General features: G+C 57.5%; 1 protein-coding gene across 3 annotated transcripts in view; it reads right to left on the bottom strand.

The window, feature by feature from the left end:
- The window catches only part of CHD5 (chromodomain helicase DNA binding protein 5), a 77,340-nt gene extending 55,782 nt beyond the window's left edge, over nucleotides 1-21,558 (bottom strand). For all 3 annotated transcript variants that reach the window (XM_017856014.1, XM_017856016.1, XM_017856017.1), the window contains exons 1-5: nucleotides 21,507-21,558; nucleotides 13,422-13,549; nucleotides 4,537-4,716; nucleotides 2,074-2,160; nucleotides 653-771 (exon numbers count right to left, since the gene is read on the bottom strand). In XM_017856014.1, the coding sequence (XP_017711503.1) occupies nucleotides 653-771; nucleotides 2,074-2,160; nucleotides 4,537-4,716; nucleotides 13,422-13,549; nucleotides 21,507-21,534 (542 nt within the window). In that variant the 5' untranslated portion in view covers nucleotides 21,535-21,558. The remainder of the gene's footprint in view (nucleotides 1-652; nucleotides 772-2,073; nucleotides 2,161-4,536; nucleotides 4,717-13,421; nucleotides 13,550-21,506) is intronic.
- Nucleotides 21,559-24,556: the final 2,998 nt, after the last annotated feature.

The following is a 24,556-nucleotide window of genomic DNA, read 5'->3' as shown; positions in this document are numbered from 1 at the left end:
AGGCCCACCCTAACCCCGGCAGGACCCACCCCTCTGCCACGCATGCGATCTATGGCAGCAACCCCAGGTTCCAGATTAGAGAAACTATGCGGGAAACCCACTGACCACAGCCCACCCCCAAAACACCCCCACTTCCTGTCCACACCCACAGCCCACCCCCAAAACACCCCTGCTTCCTGTCCACACCCACAGCCCACCCCCAAAACCCCCCCGCTTCCTGGCCACACCCACAGCCCACCCCAGAACACCCCGCTTCCTGTCCACACAGTTGGTGATTTTCTCATCGGGTTTTCAGGCCTTGCAAGACTTGGGGGGCCACAGAGGGGCTACAGTTGGCCTCGGGGTCTCTGTCCCACCTCTACCAGAGCTGAGAGGCCATGGTGGTGAAAGACCCCCCAGGAAAGACTGGAACCACCTCCCCCAATGGGAAGAGACTCGAGGGCCCAGGGGCAGGGCCCACAAGGGAAGGCCTGGAGGTCTGTTAACATGAAGGGGTCCTGCCCCCTCCCTCCAGCTCCCCCAGGTTGCTGAGTCGGCCTGACAGAGCCCACCCCTACCACAGACACCTGGGCTTCATTCCTCCACCTCCCTCCCGACTTGGTACCACCAGAGGATGCTCTGGCCTTGAGAACAGCCTTGGTGCCTGGCCCACCTGAGGAACTGGCTGAAGGCCTTGTAGTTGGTCAGCGTGTGGTAGTCCTCCTCCGAGAACAGGTAGTCCACGTCGTCCAGGCCCCACTCAGCCATGAGCTGCCCCGAGGACTTGGGCTCCTGCAGAGACCCAGGCCAGAAGTAGAGTTGTTGAGGGGCCTTCTAACCTGTACCCCCATCCCTGCCTAGGAGGCTTCGGCACAGGGGAGAGAGGAGGGGTCCTGTCTGCAATGTAACTGGACCATTCTCACCCACCCTGGGAAACACTCAAGCCCTGCAGCCCCGCAGCCCCGCAGCTCCCAATCTGTGCCGTGTCTCAGATGCCAGCCCATGGGAGTGCAGGCAAAGTGTTCGATGTCAGGGTTTGGGGAGAGGCCATGTGTGTGCCCAGAGCCTCCAGAAAGGGAAATCAGCCAGGTGTGGGAAAGGAGACTGGACGCCTGAGACCAGGCCCCCATCCTGAGATAGGGCTGCCCAACCAGCCTCGGGACACCAGGGCATGACAACAGAACTCGCCCTCTGGGGGGACTGCATTCTGGGGATTTGGACAGCAGGACAGCATGGTGCCCTAAAGACAGGAAGACACCCCTGATAAGGATGCAGGGCTACAGGGCTTCCTAAGTCACTTTAGAAAGACATGAAGCCTCCAGGCCGGGGGTGATGGCTCACACCCGTAATCTCAACATGTTGGGAGGCCAAGGCAGACAGATCATTTGAGGTCAGGAGTTCAAAATCAGCCTGGCCAACATGCTGAAACCCCGTCTCTACTAAAATACAAAAATTAGCTGGGTGTGTTGGTGTAATCCCAGCTATTCAGGAGCCTGAGGAAGGAGAATCACTTGAACTCAGGAGGCGGAGGTTGCAGTCAGCTGAGCTGGCGCCACTGCACTCCAGCCTGGGTGGCAGAGCGAGATTCTGTCTCAAAAAAAAAAAAAGACATGAAGCCTCCCCAGGGTGCCAGGTATAGCCATGTCAGCCCCTGTGAAGGACAGGACACTGCCAGTTTCCAGTGAAAGGAAAGTATACTCTGCTGGGGCAGGGGCATGGGACAATGGGCCAGCTGGGGACAGAGCCCTGAGAGGGTCCAACTATTGCTGAGGCCTGGGGTGGGGGAACATCCCAGGGGCACAGTGTGTTCTCAAGAGAGCTAGCCCAGGGGTCAGGTGACCAGATGAACAGGCAGCCCGGGCTGGCAGGGCTCAGAAACGGAGGTGCTGGCTGTGGGCATGGGCTGGTTCTGATCCTGGCTCTACCACATACCAGTGGTGAGAGGTGGACAAGTTACTTAACTTTCCTGCCTCAGTTTCCCCATCTGTAAAATGAAGATAATGGTATACTGCCTTGCAGAACAGAATGAGTTAGTGCAGGTGCTTGGAACAGGGTGTGTCAAAATGTGTTAGTAATTGTTAGCACCCAACCCACCTGCCTTCCTCCTTCCCCAACATCCCACAGGTAGTCCACGTCGTCCAGGCCCCACTCAGCCATGAGCTGCCCCGAGGACTTGGGCTCCTGCAGAGACCCAGGCCAGAAGTAGAGTTGTTGAGGGGCCTTCTAACCTGTACCCCCATCCCTGCCTAGGAGGCTTCGGCACAGGGGAGAGAGGAGGGGTCCTGTCTGCAATGTAACTGGACCATTCTCACCCACCCTGGGAAACACTCAAGCCCTTCTTCCAGGCAGCCCTGAGCTGCCCCTACTCAACCTGATACATTAAGCCAATCAGTACACACCACTCCTAGGCCAAAGTCTGGTCAGGCCAGTCATGTCTTAAGCCAGTCCAATCAGGGGAATGCTGGTCTCCTGCTTGCACACCTGGACATGGGAGGCCTGCTCTCCCTCCTGCTGGAGGGGACCAAGAAGCCCCGAGCTGCTGCTGCCCTCATTCTCAGCCACAAGAGTGCTCAGCCACGGGGGTGTCTGGCCTAAGCCCAACACTGACACAGCAGAGGCAGGTGAATGATGCAAAGAAACAGCCTCTGATAACACCACTGGGTCCTACAACCCCAATGCCCCTTGCCTCTCAGTTCTCAGGGCCCTGATTCCACACATCCCTCTACTACCCAGGCCCCGGAGCTGGGCTTCTGCTCCTCCAAAAGAAGGCTGCCCTGAGCATCTCCCAGCACTGAGAACCAGTCTGCCTGTCCAGGCTATGAGAGGCCTCCAGAGCCCATTCTTGCCTCCTGTTCTGTGACAGCTCAGAGAAGTCCCCAGACGAGGCCCCCTCTGTGGCTGACCTGCCCCCATGGACACACATAGCTGTTCCTGATGGCACACGGACCCCTTGGCCCCCACCCAGGACAGCAGAGCAGCAGGTCAGCAAGGGGATGATACTGTTATGGGGTGACCCTGAATCACTCCCTTAAGTGAAGCTTTCAGAACTGCCAACCCTGCAGCAGTGATCTGTCTCCGGTGACTCACAACACTCCACTGACTCCCGAAATCACCCCGGGTGTCAGGACACCGCCAGGAAGAATCGCTCCTCCTCCGGCACCTCCCAACTTCAGTTATTCACATTCATGATTTCCGCCTCACCCAACAGCAACTGTACTAATATTTACAGAGCGTTTATCTTTAAATCCACGGCCAGCCCAAACTGAGCCTCGGTGTCTCATAAAAGAACAAAGGGAGCACAGTGTTCCTGGATGGCACTGTCACTCGCCCGCTGCCTGTCCACCAGCCTCACCCCTGGCCTCTCCGCCTCCCCAAGGAGCCCCAAGGTGCAGCCTCTGAGACTTCAGAGCACCTCAGCATGACCATAAAGGCCTGGCTTACTTCACATCATTTCCCATGTTCCTGGGGACGCTGGGCCCAGGGGAGAGCTGGCCCATCTCTGTAACTGTTGTGCCCCGCATGCACTAGGAGACTCTGAGAATGCCTGCTTGGGCAGGATTTCAGGACACAAGTTCCCTTCCTACCATAAACAAAGCTGTCCAGCACTTCTTATGGCAAAGAATTCATTTGTTGTTTTATTTTCCCAAATCGCTCCAAGAGGTTCCTGACACTAAACTGGAGCTCACACTATCTATCACTCTCCCCAGAAATAGCTGCTTACTCGTGCGGGCAAGCTGTTGGCAGAGCAGCCAGTACATCAGCAAGATGCTGCACGATCTCCGCCACTGAGCCCTAAATTTCATCTATCCTTACTGTGTGTGCACACACGCACACACGAGAGCACACACGCTCATGGCTCCATCTTCAGGTCAGGTGGGAAAGGACACTCTGGCCCTTCGGACTCAGGCTCTCAAGTTAGAAGGCAGAGAACAGGCGGGGCGCAATGGCTCACGCCTATAATCCCAACACTTTGGGAGGCTGAAGCGGATGGATCACCTGAGGCCAGGAGTTCAAGACCAGCCTGGCCAACATGGCTAAACCCCATCTCTACTAAAAATACAAAAGTTAGCTGGGCGTGGTGATGCGTGCCTGTAGTACCAGCTACTTGGAAGGCTAAGGCAGGAGCCACTGCACTCCAGTCTGGGCAACAGAGCAAAACTCCATCTAAAAAAAACAAAAAACAAAAAACAGGCTGGGCACTGTGGCTCATGCCTGTAATTCCAGCACTTTGGGAGGCTGAGGCAGCTGGATCACGAGGTCAAGAGATGGAGACCATCCTGGTCAACATGGTGAAATCCCATCTCTACTAAACATACAAAAATTAGGCAGGCATGGTAGCATGCACCTGTAGTCCCAGCTACTTGGGAGGCTGAGGCAGGAGAATCACTTGAATCTGGGAGGCAGAGGTTGCAGTAAGCGGAGGTCGCGCCACTGCACTCCAGCCTGGCAACAGAGCGAGACTCCATCTCACAAAAGAAAAAAAAACCATATAGGCAAGAGGCTCTGCCCCTCCAAGGGAATGTCCCTCTGTCCCCCCAGCCAGGCCTCCATAGTCACCTTTAAACATCCGTCATCATTATCATCCTCATCCTCATCCTTCTTTTTTCGCTTGGCTTTTTTCTCCTTCTTGTCCTTGAGCTTCTTCTTCTTCTTTTTATTTGGGGAGTAGTCACTACCCTCACTCTCCGACTTCTCTTCCAGATCCTCTTCATTCTCCGATAGCTCATCATTGCTTCCCTGGAAAAGAAGGGGGACAGTGAGGGCAACAGAGGCCTCACAAACATCCAGAGTCCTGGGTGGCAGGATGGCCCTGAAAGCTACCTCCTGGCCCACGCTGGGGATCGGTCATCGTAAGTGACCACTGCTCACAGCTCAACCCCAAAGCCCAGCCAAAGGGGCAACCCCAAGCCAGCCTAAGCCAAGTCTTGTCCCCAGGGTCTACGCCACAGGAAGCAGTAGAGCCTGCAGATGAGGCAAGGTGAGGCTCTGGTGAGAGCAGGCTTCTCCATCGGCAAGCTCAGCTTGGCCCACTCCGGCAGCCCTGTGGGTGAACTCAGGCTCTGCTTCAGTCATCATCGGGCTTCTATGGACTTTGGAGGCTGAACCAGTTTTACATGATGGGGCATGGACCCAGGAGCCGGCGTTGGAGGATGTGGTCCCAGAATCAAAAAGTGAAGTGCACAGGAAGAGCCCCAGCCAGGGAAGGGCCCAAGCCAGAGAAGAAAAAGCCCCAGCCAGGGAAGGACCTCAGCAAAAGAAGAAAGAGCCCCGAGCCCCACCCAGGGAAGAAAGAGCCCCAGCCAAGGAAGAAAGAGCCCCAGCCAGGGAAGGGCCCCAGCCGGGGAAGAAAGAGCCCCAGCCAGGGAAGGGCCCCAGCCAGAGAAGGGCCCCAGCCAGGGAAGGGCCCCAGCCAAAGAAGGGCCCCAACCGGAGAAGGGCCATTGCATCTCAGGCCCCAGCGCCGCAGCTCTCTGCTTAAGTTCACATCCCATGGAACTGCGTTCGTCAGGTGAAACCTGTAATTAATGCAGCGTGCACATCCCAGTTTTCTCCATGTGCGGACTCTGCAGACACTGCTATGGATGGCACAAGCCCACCTTCCCCCACTTCCATCCCAGCCTGGCCTCTTCCTCTCCATACGAGACAAGGTAATTTAGGCAGCTCTTAAGCTTAGCTTCCTTGATTTAGTTTCCTGTCTGTACAGGCAGAAAATGGCTCATTTATATGGAGATAAGGGCGTTTACAACCACAGCACCCCACGAGAGAGGTGCTGCCCCTCGGAGAAAGTGGTTTACTTGCGGCCTTTAGAGATGCAAGTCGCAAGTCGACTGGCGAAGCCCTCCACAGCCACTTCCCAGGGAGGGGCCGGGCAGCAGGGCCATGATCCCCACTGTGCGCAGGGCTTGCTATGCACAGGACTGCCATTAACTGTTTTCAGGGTGAGCAGGGAGAGGCAAGGGATGAGATGAAGAGAGAACCAGAGAGATAAAAAATGAGCTCAGGAAACAGCAGTGGCAGGGAGGGAGGATGGAGGAAAGAGGGAGGGAGGGAGAGAAGAAGGGAGGGAGAAGGAAAGGAAAGGGTGGCAGAAGGAAAGAGAATGAGGCGGCAGCAAAGGCAGGGGGCCTCCCTGGATAGTCTTGGGAGGCTCCTAGCCCGCCTCTGCCCTTTCAGGCCACACCGTCAAAACGGGATGACCTGTCTTTTCCCAGGAGAGTGGCTCCAAACAGGCACATCCAACAGTTAGTGGAGAGGGAGGTGGTCACTGAAGGGGGAGGTGAGGGCCCCCTCCTCTAAGATCCAGCTGGGAAGCACCCCCTCCAACAGGCTGCCTGCACTTCCCCACTCTCCTGGAAGCCCTGCTCCCTCTCCCCTGCCCGCCAACCTCCCTGTTCCCAAACCTCTTAGCCCATTAAGCCGCCAGAGTCAGCGGCGCTGCCAGCTGCCAGGCAGCAGGGCCTCTGTGCTCTTTGCTTTTCCGGAACCCGGGTGTTTCCGGGAATACTGACGCGGCCACTGGCTGGGAGCCTACTCTCAAGGCTGGAGGAGATGCTGGGCCCTGGAGCCACAGCTCCCAGGCTCAGCCTCAGTCCTTTGGGGAGGTGGAGGTCAGACAGTGATGTCCATGTCCCCTTGAGGGAGTCAGATTTTGGCCAGCTTCAAGAGACCGGCCTTCAGGAGATCTGAGAGACACGCTCTCCGGCAGCCCTCACCCCAGCAAAGGTAAGGACAAGGGACAGAGGCCGCCATGAACTTCAGCACCACGAACAGAGGCTGGGGGCTGGACGGAGGAAGGGGCCCTGGGGGCCTTCAGCTGCCAGAGAACAAACCCCACAAACCCACCGAGCGTGAAGTCGGGGGACCCATGGTTAATCCTGCATGGCCTGCCAGTGAGTCCCAGGCTCCCCAGGGAGGCTCTGCCCCCTGCAAGCCTGAGACGTGGGCAAGTCGCTGTGGCAACCTAACCTCAGCTTCATCGTCTGTGAACTGGGGATGCCAGAAAGGATGGAAACAGGGAGACTGTAAGAAAATGCCTTGAGGCTGAGCGCGGTGGCCCACGCTTGAAATCCCAGCACTTTGAGAGGCCAAGGTGGGTGGATCACCTGAAGTTGGGAGTTCAAGACTAGCCTGACCAACATGGAGAAACTCCATCTCTACTAAAAAAAAATACAAAATTAGCCAGGCATGGTGGCGCATGCCTGTAATTCCAGCTACTCAGGAGGCTGAGGCAGAAGAATCACTTGAACCTGTGAGGCAGAGGTTGCAGTGAGTCAAGGTCGCGCCACTGCACTCCAGCCTGGGCAATAAGAGTGAAACTCCGTCTCAAAAAAAAAAAAGAAAAGAAAAGAAAAGAAAATGCCTTGAACATCTCTGACATGGGAGAAACCTAAGCACAGAGAAGCAGTGCTCTGAGCCGGGGTGGGGCAGGGTGCACGACGGGACGTGCACCCAGGTCTCTAGGGCTGGGCCGCCTTGCCGTGTCCTGGGCAGGGGACTCGGCCAAGCCAGAGCAGGCTGCAGTGAGAATGACCCTTTTCCCCTGACACCACCACGCCCACGCGTAGACCCCAGAGGCCGCTGTGATTCTGATGATGCCCAGAAAATGCCCAAACGACCCATCATGACCCCAGCTCTGCTTGGAAGCCAAAGGTACAGCCAGGATGACAAGCTGGAGGGGACACATCAGAGTCACCCCCACATTTCTGCTGTCGGAATTGGGTTCAAGCTAACTGCACAGAGGCTGCCAGCAGCTGCGCAGCAGCACGATACAGAGGGAGCAGAACCCGGACAAGAAGGGGCTACTGTGGCAACATCTGTGGGGCGCCGACCCGGCATCTGATGACAAGCAGGCCCCTTGACGACCTGCAGGGGAGACCAGGAGTGGCGGCCCAGGGAGAGCCGGAGGGATGTAGGGATAGGGAGGGGAAGGCACCTCCAGCAGCCTCCACTGTCTGGCAGGAGCAGCAGCGCACACCAGCTTGGGAGAGTAGGGCTGGCAGAAGGCCACGAGCCCGGCACTGACAGAAGGCTCACCCAGTGTCCATTCAGAGTTAAGTGGCAGGGCAGGAGGGCACAGATCCTTGGTACGGAACGGGCTCAGGTAACGTCGGGCATGTCTGTTGCCCACCTGTGGCCCCTGCCCTGCTGTCACCCACTGGGGCTCAGGCAAGCCAGCAAAGCCCTCATTTCTTGGAAGCAGGTGCACTTCTCTCCCTCCTCCATCCGCCTGCACTGGGGAGAGTCCAGTTGAAGAGAAGGGTCTGACTCCTAAGTCCCCACCTGCCTCCCCTGCCCTGAGCCTCTGCCCTGCCTCCACCACATGGATCCCCCATAGCTGGGCCTCCCACCTGCACCAGATCTCATCGGAGCCCTCCTCCCCTACCAGGGGCTGGCTGAGGGTGACGGTGCAGGGCAGAACCCTGCATCCAGCTGTTTTGACACTCTAGAACTAGGCCTCCTTTTTGTGGTGTTTTTCCAAAATCTCTCCTTGCAGAGAAAGCTGCAAATAGTTCTGAAAACACCTAGCAGAGCAGTGGCCCATCAGCGGGACCTGGAGGGATGAAGCATCATCCAGTGGCAAGAAGAGAAGCAATGATCAAGAACCAGAGATAGATTCGCAGTTCAGTATCTGAAAACATACAGAGAGGCTCATAGACCAAGCCACATGCGGGGGAGGAGACACAGACACAGACCAGTAATTCCCTAACTAAGCCCCCGAACCAACCCAGCCCTAAGGTTTGAGGGCCATCAAACCACACTGCAGGCATGAAGATCCAGATGACAGTTGGCCTTCGACCTGGGCACTGACCTTTCGGCTACAGCAGCCTTAGGTGTGACTACAGGGGACGCTCCATCAGCTAGCAGAAGAGTCTTAGTGGATGTGGAGTCCCCACATGGAATCCACCTGCAAAGCTGCCTTGAATGTTATGCCCAGCCTATGTGTGCCAAGAGGCAGGGGCAGGCAGGAGGGGTCTCTGCTCTGAGCCCCCACCCTGCTGAAGGCACAGCATGCGATCAGGCCCTGGGGATCCCAATGGACAGTCCCGCCACCCTTCCTCCTTCCCAGCTCCGCAGATGCTTCTTGGCGGAGGCCTCCCACCTCCATCTCCCTTCCCTCTAGGCCCGATGCTCCGAACACACACCGCATCTCCTGAAAAAGGAGACATTTAAACTCAAAAGGAAGGGTGCAGAGAGTCGGTCATTCTCCATTTGGGGTCCTTCAAGATTGAGAGGGAAAAGGGAAGAATGAAATAGGAGCCTTCCCATTCACGAGTGTTATAAACAGTTATAATTTAGCACTGAATAATTGGTTGCTATGGTAACCGCTGCAGTACAGGTTGAAATCATTTCTCCCTCCTGCGCTCGCTAGGGTCTGACAGGGAGCTTCATCTACATATGCTCAGGTTCCGGCTGCAGCCCGGTTATTTTATGTAAATCAGAATCCATGACTTGCTGCTGGCCTCCCCCCACCAACAAACTGCAGCTTGCGGCCCACCTGCCCTGGTCCCTTCGCCCCGTCATATTGGAGCCACCTGGTTGGAGGCAGGGAGGGGCAGAGGGGTGAAATCCCCTTGCCTTTATCCTGGGGTCCCAAGTCTGCCAGGCAGGTGGGCAAGGGGGCACCCGGCAGCTGGGCCACAGCATGCTCCAGACCCCCTAAGATCTGACAGCTGGCCCGAGCCAGGCTCTCAAACGCAGGGGAGGGGGCACCTCCGGAGGCCTCTTGTCCATCCCAGCCCCCTTCCCCTTCCAAGAACCAGAACTGCATCTCAGCAGAGAGAAGGAGAGAGGGTGAGGAAGGGGTGGAGCGAATGAAAGAGAGGGAGGGAAATAAGGGGAGAGGGGGAAGAGAGAAAAGAGGGCTAAGGAGAGAGAGGAGATGCCGAGAGGTTACCAAGGTGGAAACCAAGCACAGGCCAGAGGGAAGGACCAAGTCTGAGGCCCAGAGAGAGACAGACAGGCAAGAGCCAGAGAGAGATGGGGACCTGGACAAAAACCAAAAACATATTTTCAGAGAAAGAAGCGGGAGGGAAGACCTGGGCCAGTTGGAAAAGGGAAGGCTCAGCGTGATCATCGCTCTGGGAATAAGAGTTGGAGAACCAGCCCTCCCAGGCCTCAAAGACCACCTGGTCCCCAGGCCCCAGGCCTCGCCACTGTCCAGACGCTGCCCACCCCCCAAGCCTCCTTCCTAGCCAGGGCTGGGGCTGTACCCTGAGCCCAGGATCGGGGAGGGGAGCCAGCCCTACCTGGGGGGGACGGGGGCTTCCATAGGTCTCTGCTGCACCCCACTGGTTCCTTCATCTGCGTTTGGGAGCCAGGCTCACCCAGCACAGTGGCCTGAGACCCAGGCCCAGGTGACACTGCCCCTCTTGGCCTAGACTCCCACCCAGCTTCTAACTCAGAGGAGGTAGGCAGGGGGTGCACAGGTAGGAGTCCCTGCCATGGACCATGAGGGCCTCAGGGTCCTAAAATCCACATCGCCCCAAGCCCATGGAGCCCAGGTGTGAGGAGTGAGGGCGGGGACAGCAGCAGAGCAAGATTTCACAGCCTCTGCCAGACAGTCTCAGTGCCTCCATCCCAGGGCCTTGCAGCCCCAGAGCCATCTACCCCCTAGGGGCCCAGCATAAGGACCGACCTCTGGGGCCAGGGGGCAGCAGCTACAGCAGCAGAAGAGGAGGGCAGGGGCTGCAGCAGGGAATTCAGGGAGCCCCTCACCAAAGGAGATGGCTTACAGCCTCTTCTTCTCTGGCGGACCCTCCAGGCACACAATTCCCGCTTCCCCTGTCCTATCTCCACTTCCCCATCAAATAACAGGGACAGGGAGCTTTACCCTCTTTGAGACCCCAGGGAAGATGCAGGAGCCTCAGAGCATAGGCCTGGGAGTCTCTGGGGCATGATGGGCCAGGCAGGAGCCTCGACAACCAGCTCCACAGACCCGGGTGCCCCCTTCACCTCACAAATCCTCCCCATGCAGCCCCCATGCTGGCCCAGTGGTAAGGGGGGGTTCCTGGGAAGGGACAGACACACATCCATCCCCGACGCTGTGCCAGATGGGGCACAGAGCTAAGGGGCAACAGAGAAGGCCGGCAGAATCGGGCAGAGGGGTGAGGGTCTCTCCAGGGGAAGACAGGGTGGTACACACACAGTCACATGCACACACCCGTGTGCACAGAGGACCAGAAAGGCCTGGATCGGCTGCAAACCAGGTGGGGGTGGGGGCAGGGGCTTGGGGCAGCAGAAGCGGGGATGCCGCACAGGCTGTGGACCAGGGGGCCATGGGGCATGGTCAAGGCACACTCAGGAAGCTTTCCCAGGAGAACCCAGGGCTGCAGGGGCCCGGCAAGGCAGAGGCCGGGAGAGGAGGGCCAGTAGGAGGTGGGTGAGAGGTGCTGACCGCCGCCCCCAGTAAAGAGCACAGGGGCAGGACACACCTGGGGCAGCTCTGACCAGAGGGGTGGGGCCAACACCTCCCAGCCCCATCCTTTCCATGGCAGTCCCTGAGCTCCGTGAGGACCAAGGACACAGTCCAGGGCAGGCTCTGCCCTCCCAACGTCCCCAGGCTGACACCCAGACCAGAGGAGGAACCACAGGCTGCAGGTAGAGTTCAGAGCCCTTCAAAATGCCTCCAAGTCCCCAAACAAGCCAGGGAGGTGGAAATGGGACACAGACCCGAGGCCCAGAGGTGAAGGCAGGGACCCTCACCCCCTGCCACCACCATCTCTCCTTCCCCCAGGGCTCTGCTGCTGCCTCTGGCCTGGCCCTGGAGCTGCCAGGGGAGCCTGCCAGGCTGTCATGTCACATCAGTCCCTCCTCTGCTCAAAGCCTTCCAGTGATTGCACCTTGTTCATGGGACAAGAGACCCATAGTGCACCCCCCGCAACAGGCCCTCCCGAAACCCTCACAGTAGGGAGCATCTCCAGTCTGGGACAAACGCCCCAAACCCACCCCTAGGCTCTTCTGGCAGCCACCTCCCCCATCTCACTCTGCAGGGAGGCCTAGATCCAGGCCCAGTGCTGCCAAGGGCACCCCCTTAGCATTAGCACCTCACCCCACCACCACTGCACCTCACCAGCTACCTCCCTGGGCCTCTCACTTGCAAGGTGGGGCCAACCCAGTCCCCTCTAGGCAGGGGGAAAGAAAGGTGGAGAGCTGGCCTCAGGTCCCCCCGGGGCAGGCGGGAGGGGAGAAACACGCCTGGCAGGGGCGACTGGTGCAGCTGACAGCCCTGGGTTCAGATCTCAGTACCGCCACTGTGTCACTGTGTGACCTTGAGCCAGGGCAACTCTGAGCCCCTGCTCTCATCTGTGAAGTGAGGTGCCTGCTGTTGCTCTCAACATAGGGTGGCTTGGAGGATCAGAGAAGATACCCAGAAGGAAGCCAAAAACATACAGTGAGGAAATGGCAGAGACCTCAGTGTGCCAGTGCAAGTAGGAAGGACTTAAAGCTGCAAACTCGCCTCAGTTTCCCCATCTGCCAACCGGCGATCGTCCTTCGCATGCCACCAATTTCCAGGGCTGGTCATGAGGATCAAGTGAGCCCGCGTGAAGCACAGAGAAGCACGCACGGAATGTGTCAGCAGCGTGGGAAGACAAGGGACGTGTTCGCACCGTCACACCCCGCCAACCAGAGGCAGCGGAGCGTGCGGCAGCCTCGCCCATCCAGAACCAGCCGAGAACCAGGGAGAAAGTGATGGGAATGCAGAGGTCACCTGCAGGTGACTGTCCCTAAACGGGGCCTTGCTTCTCTTCTCCAACTGACCCCACTTTCTTCAGGTTTCAGTTTAGAGGGACGGAGGCAGCTATGGAGCAGGGAGCGGGGCAGGGAGGTGGGGAGGCACCGTGGCGACAGAGTCTGGCCCTGTCCCCACATAGGATAGGATAATGGGAGGAAGGAAAAATGACGCTCTGACATCCCGCTCCAGAAACAGGATAGCTCACCAACGTCTTAAAAAGGCTTCTGTTCGGCCGGGCGCGGTGGCTCAAGCCTGTAATCCCAGCACTTTGGGAGGCCGAGACGGGCGGATCACGAGGTCAGGAGATCGAGACCATCCTGGCTAACACGGTGAAACCCCATCTCTACTAAAAAAAAAAAAATACAAAAAACTAGCCGGGCGAGGTGGCCGGCGCCTGTAGTCCCAGCTACTCGGGAGGCTGAGGCAGGAGAATGGCGTAAACCCGGGAGGCGGAGCTTGCAGTGAGCTGAGAACCGGCCACTGCACTCCAGCCCAGGCGACAGAGCGAGACTCCGTCTCAAAAAAAAAAAAAAGGCTTCCGTGCACAACGCTTCGTATCAGAAACTGGTTATGGCGTTCTTCATCAAACTCAGCTCTCAGAAACCCTCGAACTCCAAGGTCCAGGGACCCCAGCCCTCCTCTGCGGCCGGGCAGACGCAGCCACAACCCCACCTGACCCCAACTCGCCGGCACAGGTGCTGCCTCTCACCTCTTTCTTCTTCCGCTTCCCTTTACACTTGTTTTCCTTGAGCTTCTTGGGTTTCTTCTTCTTAGGAAGGCTCACGGGCTCCACAGGGAAAAAGTCATCGAAGCCTTCAAGACCACCATCTTCTTCTTCTGGAAAAATCAGAAGGTGGCAGCGGTTACTCCTGAGCTTCCTCCAGGATAGCCCTGAAGACACAGCGCCAGCCCTGGGGATGCTGGGACCCCGGACACCCAACTGTGCCAGGTCACAGCCACCCTGCTCTCCCCAGACCCGGTGAAGTGGGAGAACACAGGACAGGAGCCCCAGCTCTAGGGACCGTGTGACATCACCTCACCTCCTGGCCTTTCCTTCCCTCCTCTGTAATGGGACAATAACCACCGGGCCCTGACAGGACAGCGTTCAGAAAACTGAACCTCCACGAACAACAAATAGAACTGCCTTGTTGCCGTCACTGCCCGAGAAACAGAGCGTCTCTACCAGGAAGGAGTCGGGGCTGACAGAGCAGAGCACAGACCTCAGTGAGGCCCACCTCTCCCCTCCACAGAGAGGACCACAGTGTGGCCAGGAGGCGGCTTGAGAACGCTGGACCTGCTAGGCACGGTGGCTCACGCCTGTAATCCCAACACTTTGGGAGGCTGAGGCGAGCAGATAACCTGAGGCCAGGAGTCTGAGACCAGCCTGGCCAACATGATGAAACCCCGTCTCCACTAAAAATACAAAACTCAACTGGGCGTGGTGGCAGGCGCCTGTAATTCCAACTACTTGAGGCTGGAGAATCGCTCAAACCCGGGAGGTGAAGGTTGCAGTGAGCTGGGATCGCACCACTGCCCTCCAGCCTGGGCAACAGAGTGAGACTCCATCTTAAAAAAAATAAATACATAAAGAGAGAGAGAGAGAATTGTGGACCACAGGGACACTCAGGTCCCATACCTGAGGTCCCTGGGGATTTGCAGGACAAACTTAGCAAGGAAGATGCCAGGATACCCCATGGATTTGACAGCATGCTGCCTTAATGGAGAATCCAACACCATATTGTATCTCCTCCTGGATCCTGCATCTGTGCACACACAGGCACACAGGTCCACACTCCCCCACCTCCAACACACTCACAATGGGAAACCAAGCGCATTACAGCTGGGCACTAGAAAGCTGTGCCAGTCCACAGAGAGACGGCGTGCCCAGCACACCTGAGTGTTCAGGAGCTGCCCTCACCTGCACTGACTCGAAAGGCCGAGGGGGCCCAGGCCGGGCAGGCTCCGGAGGGGAATATCTGTGAAGACACTGGCCACAGTTCCAGGTCTGCCTCCCTCAACCTCCAACCCAGAGGAAGGGCTGACACGTGTCCTGGGGGGTGTGACATGAGACCCCTGCTGTGGCAGCAGTGGCCTGGGGTGTGACCCTCATCTGGGAAATCAGGAGAGAGAAAGGGTAGCCGAGCCTGGAGTTCCCGCGCACCAGACATGAGCCGTGGAGGGGCAGTGGGGAGAGTCCTCTTGGCAGGCAGAGCAGCAAGAATCAAACCATCCAAAGTAGAGACACTTCTGCCTGCGGGGGCAAAGGAGGCTTCCAGAAGGGAAGAACCTCCAAGAGTCCTCTAGAAGCGCCCATGAGAGAGCCGGCCCTTCATGCCAGCCTGCGGTCCCAGCGCCCCATCCAGCTTGCCCTACCCGCTCTCCACCATCACGTGTGCACTCAGGAACACTCAGGGGAAGCCGAGGAGCAAAGAGAAGCCCCTCAGCCTCAGACCCTCTGCCACGGACACCCCAGACCCGACCCTCTGTGACAGTGGAGACACAACAGGGAGTGTCACTCAGAGTCTGAGGGTTGCTTCGAGTGGGACCCCAAGGAGGACGAGAGGTCCTGGGGCCACCAGGAGGCTTTCACCCAGAAAGCGGGCAGAGTGTCCCTACTGGATCAAGTTTAGAGACAGAGGCCCCTTCCCCCAAGGAAGTTTTTTTATCATAACCACTTACAGCTGGCAGTGGTGGAGCCAGGTTTGAACCCAGGCAGTCTGGTGACCTTAGGGTCAAAAAAAGGGCCTCGAGGCGTCCCCCAGCGTGGCCCACACGCTCAGACACACTCGCCACATGCAGACACACAGACATGCATGTGCACCCAGGACACACCCAACACTCACCTGTCACCCTCCACATAGGCCCCCACCGCCTGGCCTGGGACCCCTGGAGAGTCCTAAGCAGAGAAAGGGGGACAGGAGGCCTCCTACCCTGGGTCTCTGGGGCTCCCGTTGTCCACACCATGGGTGCAGCTTTAGCCCCACCGTCCCCACTCCTCTGGGGCACTGGTGGCTCTGGTGGCTGAGCGGACGCCCCTCCCACCCCTGCATCCCACAGGGCCAGTTTGCACCAGGGGAAGGTGGGGGCTGCACCACTGTCTTGGTGCCTCTCTGCACCAGGGCCTTCCCTCAAGGGTGGCCAGGTGCTTGGGGCTCCCACATAGGGAGGGCACCCTGTGGAGGGCTAGTGCACACAGGAGAGCCAACAGCAAGGGCTGCCCCGGGTGGGTTTATGTGGGTCAGGCCCCACACAGCCAGGGGCAGGGGCTGGGCTGCTCCAGCTGACCCCGTCCCATTCCTCTGATCACTGGTGTGGGAAGGTGGGGATTTTTCAAACCATCTGAAAACGTGCACAGGGACCCCCCCCAAGACTTGTCCTGCAGAGCAGGTGTCGGTGGGGCAGTGGCAGGGCTGGCAGGAAGCTGTCCGTGGTGGGGCAGCTGATGGGATGCCAGTCCACAACTGCCCACTCTGCCACCCGGCCTCCGCCTCCCCCATCACCGCAGGAGACCGCCTGGGCAGAGCCACCCCCACACCCTGGCAGTGCCCAACACTGCTTATGTAATGGGCTCCGGCTGATGCAATCTCGAGGGGGGGCCTCTCCCTCCTGCTTCCTTCCAGCTGTCCCCTTCCAGCAGGGTGCTCCCAGACTTAGGAAACCCAGGCCAGCACATGGTCACTGACGGGTCGCCTGAGCAACAGAACGGACGAGGGCATGCACAGGTGGCTGCCGGAAATTCTGGAAGGAAGTCTGGGATCTGCCCATGGGTAAGGGGAGGACAAAGGAGGACCCCGGCTCTGGCCCTTCCCCATGCTCAGAACAGGTCTTTGAGGACAAGGCCCCAGACCCTCTGCCCGTGGACAGACCCCCACTCTGTTCCCAGAAGACCTCACAGCCCAGGGCCTCTGCCTGGTGAAACCTGCCTCTGAGAAGGCTCTGGAGCTGGCACACAGGAACGGGAACTCAGCCCTGCCTACCCCTGTCTTTGATGGGCCCTTCCTCTCCCCAAATGGCTTCAGGTGGGTGGCCCTGAGGTCACCGCACGCCTGATTCTCTGTGACACTGCCCCCACCACCACCCCACACACTCCGGTCTTCAGCCAAGCCTCAGCCCCTTCCTGCCCTTGGATACTCTCTGCTCCTGCAGCAGGCCCTGAGCTTTCCAAAACCAGACCTGGGGGTCACCATCCAAGCAACTCCATGGTCAGCCTTTCCCCAAGCCCCAGCCTGTGCCCTTGAGCCCACCAGTTCCTCCTCCCTATGGCTCCATCTGGTGGGGACAGAGCAGAGGCCCAGATGGTTCCAAGACACAGAGCATGCAGCCAGTGATAAGGCAGGATCCCACCCATGCCAGGTGAGCGGCTCCGGGGAGGAGCAACCTCACCTCAGAACTCCTGGTCCTGCCAGCTCCTGGCCCCTCGTGGCTGCCTCACCGCCCTCCTGGCCCACGTGGCATTGCCCTCGTGCACCAGCCCCACCCCTCCAGGGCCTGAGGCTCCATGGATCCAAGCCTGCTCTAATTAAGACCCACTACCCTGTGATCACCCACCTCCTGGAGGTGGAGGCGGGGTGGGGCTGAAGTCAACCAGAGGAAGGAGAGGCACCTTCTGCTGCTTCCTCCAGAGCTCCCCCAGCCCCTGTGTAGCTCCCAGTACGCGCCAGCTCAGCCCTGCAGGATCCCCAGGCTAGCCTAGGCTGAGCCACTGCAGGCTACGGCCAGGCCGAGGGTAGTGCATTGCAATAGCGGCAGTCGCTGATACCTGCATACCATCTGCCAGGCTCGTGCCAGGCCCAAAGTACCTATGACTGATTAATCTGTATCAGTTCAACACAGCAACTCAGAAAGGGGTACTATTCTTTCTGGTTTGCAGCTTTTATTTATTTATTTATTTATTTATTTATTTATCTATTTATTTATTTTAAAGACAGAGTCGCTGGCTGGAGTGCAGTGTTATGATCATGGCTCACTGCAGCCTCGACCTCCTGGGCTCGAGCGACCCTCCCACCTCAGCCTCCTGAGCAGCTGGGACAACAAGCACAACCACCACGCCTGGCTCAGAGATGGGTTCTATTCTCATCCCCATCTGCAGATTAGGAAACTGAGGCTCAGAGGACCTCATTATTTACCCACATCTCAGTCCTACAGCTGGCAATGGTGGAGCCAGGTTTGAAACCAGGCATTGGGCGCCCACCCCCTTGCGAAATCTCTCCCCCAGCACCCTCCCAGATCTAGCATTGAAACAGCCCACGCTGTGTAAACCTGCTCGGTGTATGCCCTGGGGACACTGAGGTGACTCAGGCTGGTCTGTGGTCTGGAAGGTCACAGGTCCCTCAAGGGGGTCAAAGCTGGTTCACCACACTAGTCCCCCTGCACACAGCCCCACGGCTCTGCCAGGCCCAGGCTCCAGCCCCCGACTCCTCTGGGGAGGGGCAGCAGCGGAGCAAGGACGCAGTCGCCAGGGCACCTGGCAAACACAAAGTGATCAAAACAAGGGGAAGGCACGTGACTGTGGAGCAAAAGTTAGGTCATCTGATTCTGGGTGGTCGAAGGATTTGCAGGGGGCCAAGCCAGGAGCTGGGATGAGAACACCATCACCAGGTTGCAAAGGCCGGCAAACCTGCCAAGGACAGGGACCCCACTCAACGTCCACCACTCTCTCCAGGATCTGGGGAGAGGGGCTCCTGCTGTTCCCCACCCGGACTCTCCAACCAGCACCAAGCAGAGAATAAGGCCACCAGGGGGTCAGGAGAGGGAGTAACAGGGGTAGCAGAGGCTTCATGCTACCCTTCCTGGGGGTGACCCCAGCAAGTCCCCTCCCTACTGAGCCTCTCTCTTCATCTGTGAAATGGCCCTAATGTGGCAGCCTTTCCCCCAGGGCGATGGGGAAACTGTGAATGCAAAGCGCCCACACGAAGCCTGCAGGTGCTCGGCAATGGCAGGCAGAGCCCAGCGAGACCCAGAAGGGTCAGGGCGGCAGTGTTGAAGGGCAGAAGGCAGTGGTCTCTAGTTTGGGCACTGCTGGGCCGGGGGTTCTCAGGGCCACCCTAGACGCTGGCCAAGAAAGAGTGCTCAGGCTAAGGCTGCCGTTAGTCCTTGAACCTCCCCCAATGAGACAGGCCCTATGCTGGCAAAGAGGGGCAGTACACCCGCCCCAGAGAGGATTCATAATTTATTTATGACATTTAACAAAACCCAGACATCACCTCATTGGTGTCACATCAAAAGAAAGCATCAGTCCTGAGTGGGGAGTGGAGGGAAGAGACAGAGATAGATGAGGCATTTACCCCAAGTGACTGGGGCCTGGGAGGAGTCAGTATGGGGGTGCAGGGAAGGCAGGGAGAGGCCCCAGGGCATGGGTGGGGAGGAGGAGGACAGACAGGTGAGAAGGGGAAGAGAGGGGGAGTCAACCTGGAGGGACAGGGAGGGACAAAAGAGAGAGAAACGCCCAGACAGAAAGAGAAAGGCATGGACATGACCTCAGGGGAGATGAAAACTGACAGATATGGGGACAGAGGAAGAGAGAGAGACAGGGAAAGAGAGTGAAATAATGACAGAACCATAGAGATAAGCAAAAGCCCCAGAAAGTTAGACAACACACATTGTGTTCAGTACCCAGCTCAGAGAAGATATTCCAGAAGTCTCTGATAGGTGGATGGATAATTATATAGTGGATGGATGGATGGTGAATGGATGGTGAATACATTGATGGATGATGAATTGATGGATAGATGGTGGGTGGGTGGGTCGGTGGGTGGATGGATGGATGGTGGATAGATGGTGGATAGATGAATGGATGAATGGATGGATGGATGGATGGATGGCAGATGGAAGGATAGTGGATGGGTGGATGGATGAATGGATGGTGGATAGACGGTGAATAGATGGATGGATGATGAATTTATGGATAGATGGTGGGTGGGTGGATGGATGGATGGATGGTGGATGGGTGGATGGATGGGTGGCAGATGGATGGATGGTGGATGGGTGGATGGATGAATGGATGGTAGACGGATGGTGAATAGACTGATGGATGATGAATTGATGGACAGATGGTGTGTGGATGGATGGATGGTGGATGGAAGATGGAGGATGAATGGAAGGATGAATGGATGGTGGATGGATGAGTGGTGGATGAATGATGGATGGATGGATGAATGAAAGATGAATGGATAGATGGTGGGTGGGTGGGTGGATGGATGGATGGTGGATGAAGGATGGATAGATGGATGGTGGGCGGATGGTGGGTAGATGAATGAATGAGGGGATGGTGGATGGATGCAAGGTTGGATGGTGGATGGATGAATGGATGGATAATGGATGGATGGATGGATGGATGGATGGATGGATGGATGGTGGATGGATGGACGGATGGTGCGTAGATGGTGGGTGGATGAATGGGTGGTAGATGACCGGATGAGTGGATGGTGGGTGGATTAATGGAAGGATGGTGGATTCATGAATGGATGGATGGTGGGTGGATGGATGGATGAATGGTGGATGGATGTATGCACGGATGGATGGTGGATGGATGAATGAATGGATAGTGGGTGGATTAATGGATGGTGGATGAATGGATGAGTGGATGGTGGACGGATGCATGGATGGATGGTGGGTGGATGGATGGATGAATGGTGGGTACATGAATGGATGGATGGTGGGTGGTGGCTGAATGGATAGAAGCATGAATGGTGGGTGGGCAGATGGATGGATGGTGGATGGGCAGATGGATAGATGGTGGATGGGTGAATGAATGGTGGATGGATGGATGCATGAATGGATGGTGGATGGAAGATGAACGAATGGTGGATGGATGGATTGGTGGATGGATGAATGAATGGTGGGAAGCATGGACAGATAGTGCATGGGTGAATAGTGGATAGGAAGAACAAGAACAAATGGATGGATGGACGGATAGATGAACGGATGGATGGATATACATATGGATAGATAGGTGGATAGTGAATGGTTACTTCACCATCATGGTTGGTTTTGTGGGTAGATGAGTAGATGTGGGAGAGCAGGAAGATACATGGATGCATGGATGGATGGATGGATGGTAGGAAGCATGGACAGATGGTACATGGATGAATAGCGAGTAGGAAGAACAGATGGAGGTATGGATGGATGGATATGGTATGGATATGGATTGATAGGTGGATGGTGAATGGTTACTACGTTGGTTTTGTAGGTGGATGGGTAGATGTGGGTGGGTAGGTAGATAGATTGATGGATGGATGGATGATGGGTGAGTGACTGAATGAACTGATAAAATCATAGATGGATCTTACTACCTGATCAACTTGGAATGATAATGAATAACCCACTGGCCAAGTCACTGGGCAAAGTGTGCTGGTCATTTTGCCTCCCTCCTCCCAGAAAAGAATGTTAAACACAATCAGGCTCTCTGGGACTCCCCCCGCCAAAAACACCATGCTTCCACAGGGGTAGGGGTGCAGGCTAAAAAGTCATGGTCTTTTGGGAATCATGACTTTCACTCTCTCTGGGCCCCTGGACCTGAGGAAGCAAGCCTAAGACACTCACACAGCTAGGGCCAACTGTCACTGGGGCCAGAGTGGTAACGGTGCCTAGTCCAGACACTGCCCAGTCTAGGCTCACTAGCTTTGTCTGCGATTGAGGAAAAGCTGGGCCAATGAGGCAGGGAACTTGCCAGCCCAGCAGTGGCCCTAAGAGGGCTGAGAGCCACATTTTCTGAACCCCTCTCCTGCTTCCTGCCAGCCCTACCTTGGGCTTCACAGCCCTCCTCCCACCCAGGCTCCCACTCCCCTGGGCTTACTGACTAAGGGTGCAAGTATCAGAAGCATTTCCTTGGAGAAGGCAGGACAGCTGCCCTCTTTGGCTGGTGCTAATTACACCAGCCACAGTTTATTGAGTACCTATTATGTGTTGGGCACTGTGGCCTAATGTTCCACATGCACTGTCTCACTGTTCCTCATAATAACCCTCTATGAGGTAGCCAGTGCTATGTCCCCATTCTACAAGTGGGCACACCAAGGAGAGGGCTGCCTGGCACTCAGCTAATGCTCAGAGCTGGAATCCAAGGCCTCATCCCACCAGTTCTTGACCCCTGGCTTCGACCAGCCACCCCAACTCCCAGGAGAATCTGGCAGCTGCTGGTCCCCAAACCAGAAGAGGCACCCACCCTGCCTTCCTCCTGGAAACTGGCTCAGACACCTGCCTCAATGCCAGAGCTGGCCGGGGCAAATCTCCCCCTCCCCACCACCACTGCATGGGAAACACTAATTCACTGCTGAGAGTGAGCAACTCCCAGGGGAGGTGGGAGATGAGCAGAGTCAAAGAAAAAAGATAGGACAAGTCATGAGTTCAATAGCTGTAGATTGAAAAATCATCATGACAGCTTCCAAAGCACCAGTTCTTCCAGCCACAAACCTCCGTGTTTTGGAACCAGCTGGCTCTGGTCTGTGGGGGTCACCACCGCTGAGCTTGGACTCAGGGTGAGTGGGGGGCCAGCAGTGCAACTTGACAGAAGGCCTGGCTAGGGCTGTCTTCACAGCCAGAAGCTGGGGTGACCCAGGGAGTCCCAGCCCTCAAGATACTGAAACCACAACCATCTCTCAGGAACTCATGGTTTCAGGTGCTGGGCACGGCAGGTTATCGAGAGAGTTACACTTGAAGGGGATACCCACAGATCCAGGAAGAAACTGATGATAACGTTTTGAGTATGTGGGGTGTGGTGACACAAGCATGTAATCCCAGCTACTAGGGAGGCTGAGGCAGGAGGATTGCTTGAGCACAGGAGTTGGAATCCAGCCTGGGCAACACAGCAAGACCCCAGCTCTTCCAAAGAAAGCATGACAATGTGTCTCAGAGTGACTGGAAGGCCCTGTCTTAGCAAGGGTGTCTCTCTCCATCATAACATTCAAGCTGGGACCTAAATGCCTAGGCGGCAGCGGTGAGCAGATGAAAAAGCAGGTCAGACAGAGGTCACAGCCAGGGCCCCATGGCAGGATGGAGCATGGAGGGTTCCAGAAGCAGCACGGAGGCTAGTGTGGCTGCTGTGAACAAAGGGGCACAGGAGTGGACCAGGACAAGGGTTTCAGAGGTGACTGGAGCCATGCAAGTCAGGGTCTGACTTGGGTTCATGAGGTGACCCCAGCTGCTGTGCAGAGGGTAGACATAAGGACTGGGTAGAAGGCCCTGGAGGGACTGGCAGGAGGGGACAGAGGCTTGGACATGGAGAGAAGCCAGGAGCCTGGGAAGGCTCTGGAGGTGGAGCAGCTGGCCTTGCTGATGGATGGGGGCAAAATCCCCAGGCCAGAGGTGCCAGAGCAGGGCGTTTCTTCTGCAGCGCTCTGGGGGTATTCCTGGACACTCTGGGGCCAACCCAACGAAATGGAGCATGGGTGGTGGGCAGGATGACCAGAGCCCCGCCTCTCTGGCCCAAGCAGTGAGTCAGGTGCGTACTAGACTGGGGGCACCTTCCCTGGCCTCTTCCCCTCCCCGACCTCTATGTCCCCACATAGTCAGAGAAAGCAGGAGTGTAAGATGGGAAAGACAGCCGGGGGACTCCACCGTGGGATCAGTACAGCCCAGAAATGCCACTGATGCCACAAAAGGGCTGCACCCCAAACACCACAACAAACAACTTACTGAGGAAACAGTAAACTGGATTACTGGGGAGCCAGCCTCCTTGGAAAATGGCCACTGATTTTTGTGCCTGTGCCCCAGCCTCAGAGTTCCCCTCCAGAGAAGGGGTCTAATTCCAAGGACCCAGGATATGACAGTCAACTATTGTCCAGGCAACCCCACCCCAAGTGAGGACTCCCTTATTCCCCGTCCCCAGCACGCTTGCTGCCAACTTGGCCTAATAGGCGAGGTCAGTGCCAGGCTCCTGTAGGAGCCCAGTCACAGCATTAAAGCCACCAACTAACCAAGCAAGCAAACAGAAGGGGGCAGGGGGTGTGGCCACCTGGTGGGAATACCCTCCCCAGAAGACGCTGGCTGCTTCCTCCAAGAGGAGCTGGAGGTGTCCATGTGTGGAATCTTCTCACCCCTGGAAGTCAGAGGGGACCAGAAGCACGTTCCTGGGCCCAGGAGGGCCGCCAGCCTCCCACAAGTCTCTCTGAAGTGCAGAGAGGCCACAGACTTGGTGCAGGGAAGCCAAGAAGTAAGAGTCTCCCAGAAAGGAGAGGGGGGTGGCTGACAGGGTGGGGCCCTACCCAGCTCTGCCAGGAGGGAAAACGTCCCAAACAAATGGCGAGCAGTTAACTAAAGAACTGTCCTGCAAGGCAACCCCTGGCGCACAGTCCTGTGTATACCAAATTCTGAGAGAGATAAAAGGAGAGAGATGGTAAGGGCAGGGGCGGTGGCCCTGGGACATCAGGCCCGTAGCCAAGGCAGGGTGGGTTAGGAACGGCCACCACCCTGGGCGATGGTGGGGCTGGAGACAGCGGCGGGCGCTAGGTCGCTCCAGAAGGACACCGGCGGCCCGGGTAAAGTGCTTGGGAGCAGCGACCACAGCGCACAGAGGACCATGGCAGGATGGAGCAGGGGTCCGAGCCCGTGCGCCCCAGAGCGGCGCCCTCCTAGGCCCGGAGGGAAGCCTCCCCATCCTGGGCGCTCGATGCGTCCCCAAGCACCGCCAGTCCTCGCCCCGCTCTGGGCCCCACCCAGCCCGCCTCGCGGCCGAGATGGGCCAGGGGCCGGGTCCCGCCTGCCCGCGGCGAGGCCAGAGGCGCACGGTGGCGGGACGTGAGCGCGGGGTGCGCAGCTCCAGGAGCTAGCGCGATTCCCGCCGCCTTCAAGGGCACGCGGGCTGACCCCGGCAGCGCCGCGCCCCCTCCCCGCCGGGGCCCCCAGCGCAGG

This window comes from Rhinopithecus bieti, unplaced genomic scaffold, assembly GCF_001698545.2.
Source record: "Rhinopithecus bieti isolate Rb0 unplaced genomic scaffold, ASM169854v2 scaffold_40368, whole genome shotgun sequence".
In the NCBI taxonomy this organism is placed as follows: Eukaryota; Metazoa; Chordata; class Mammalia; order Primates; family Cercopithecidae; genus Rhinopithecus; species Rhinopithecus bieti.
The sequence above is the reverse complement of the archived record's forward strand: the minus strand, read 5'-3'. Positions and strand labels throughout refer to the sequence as shown.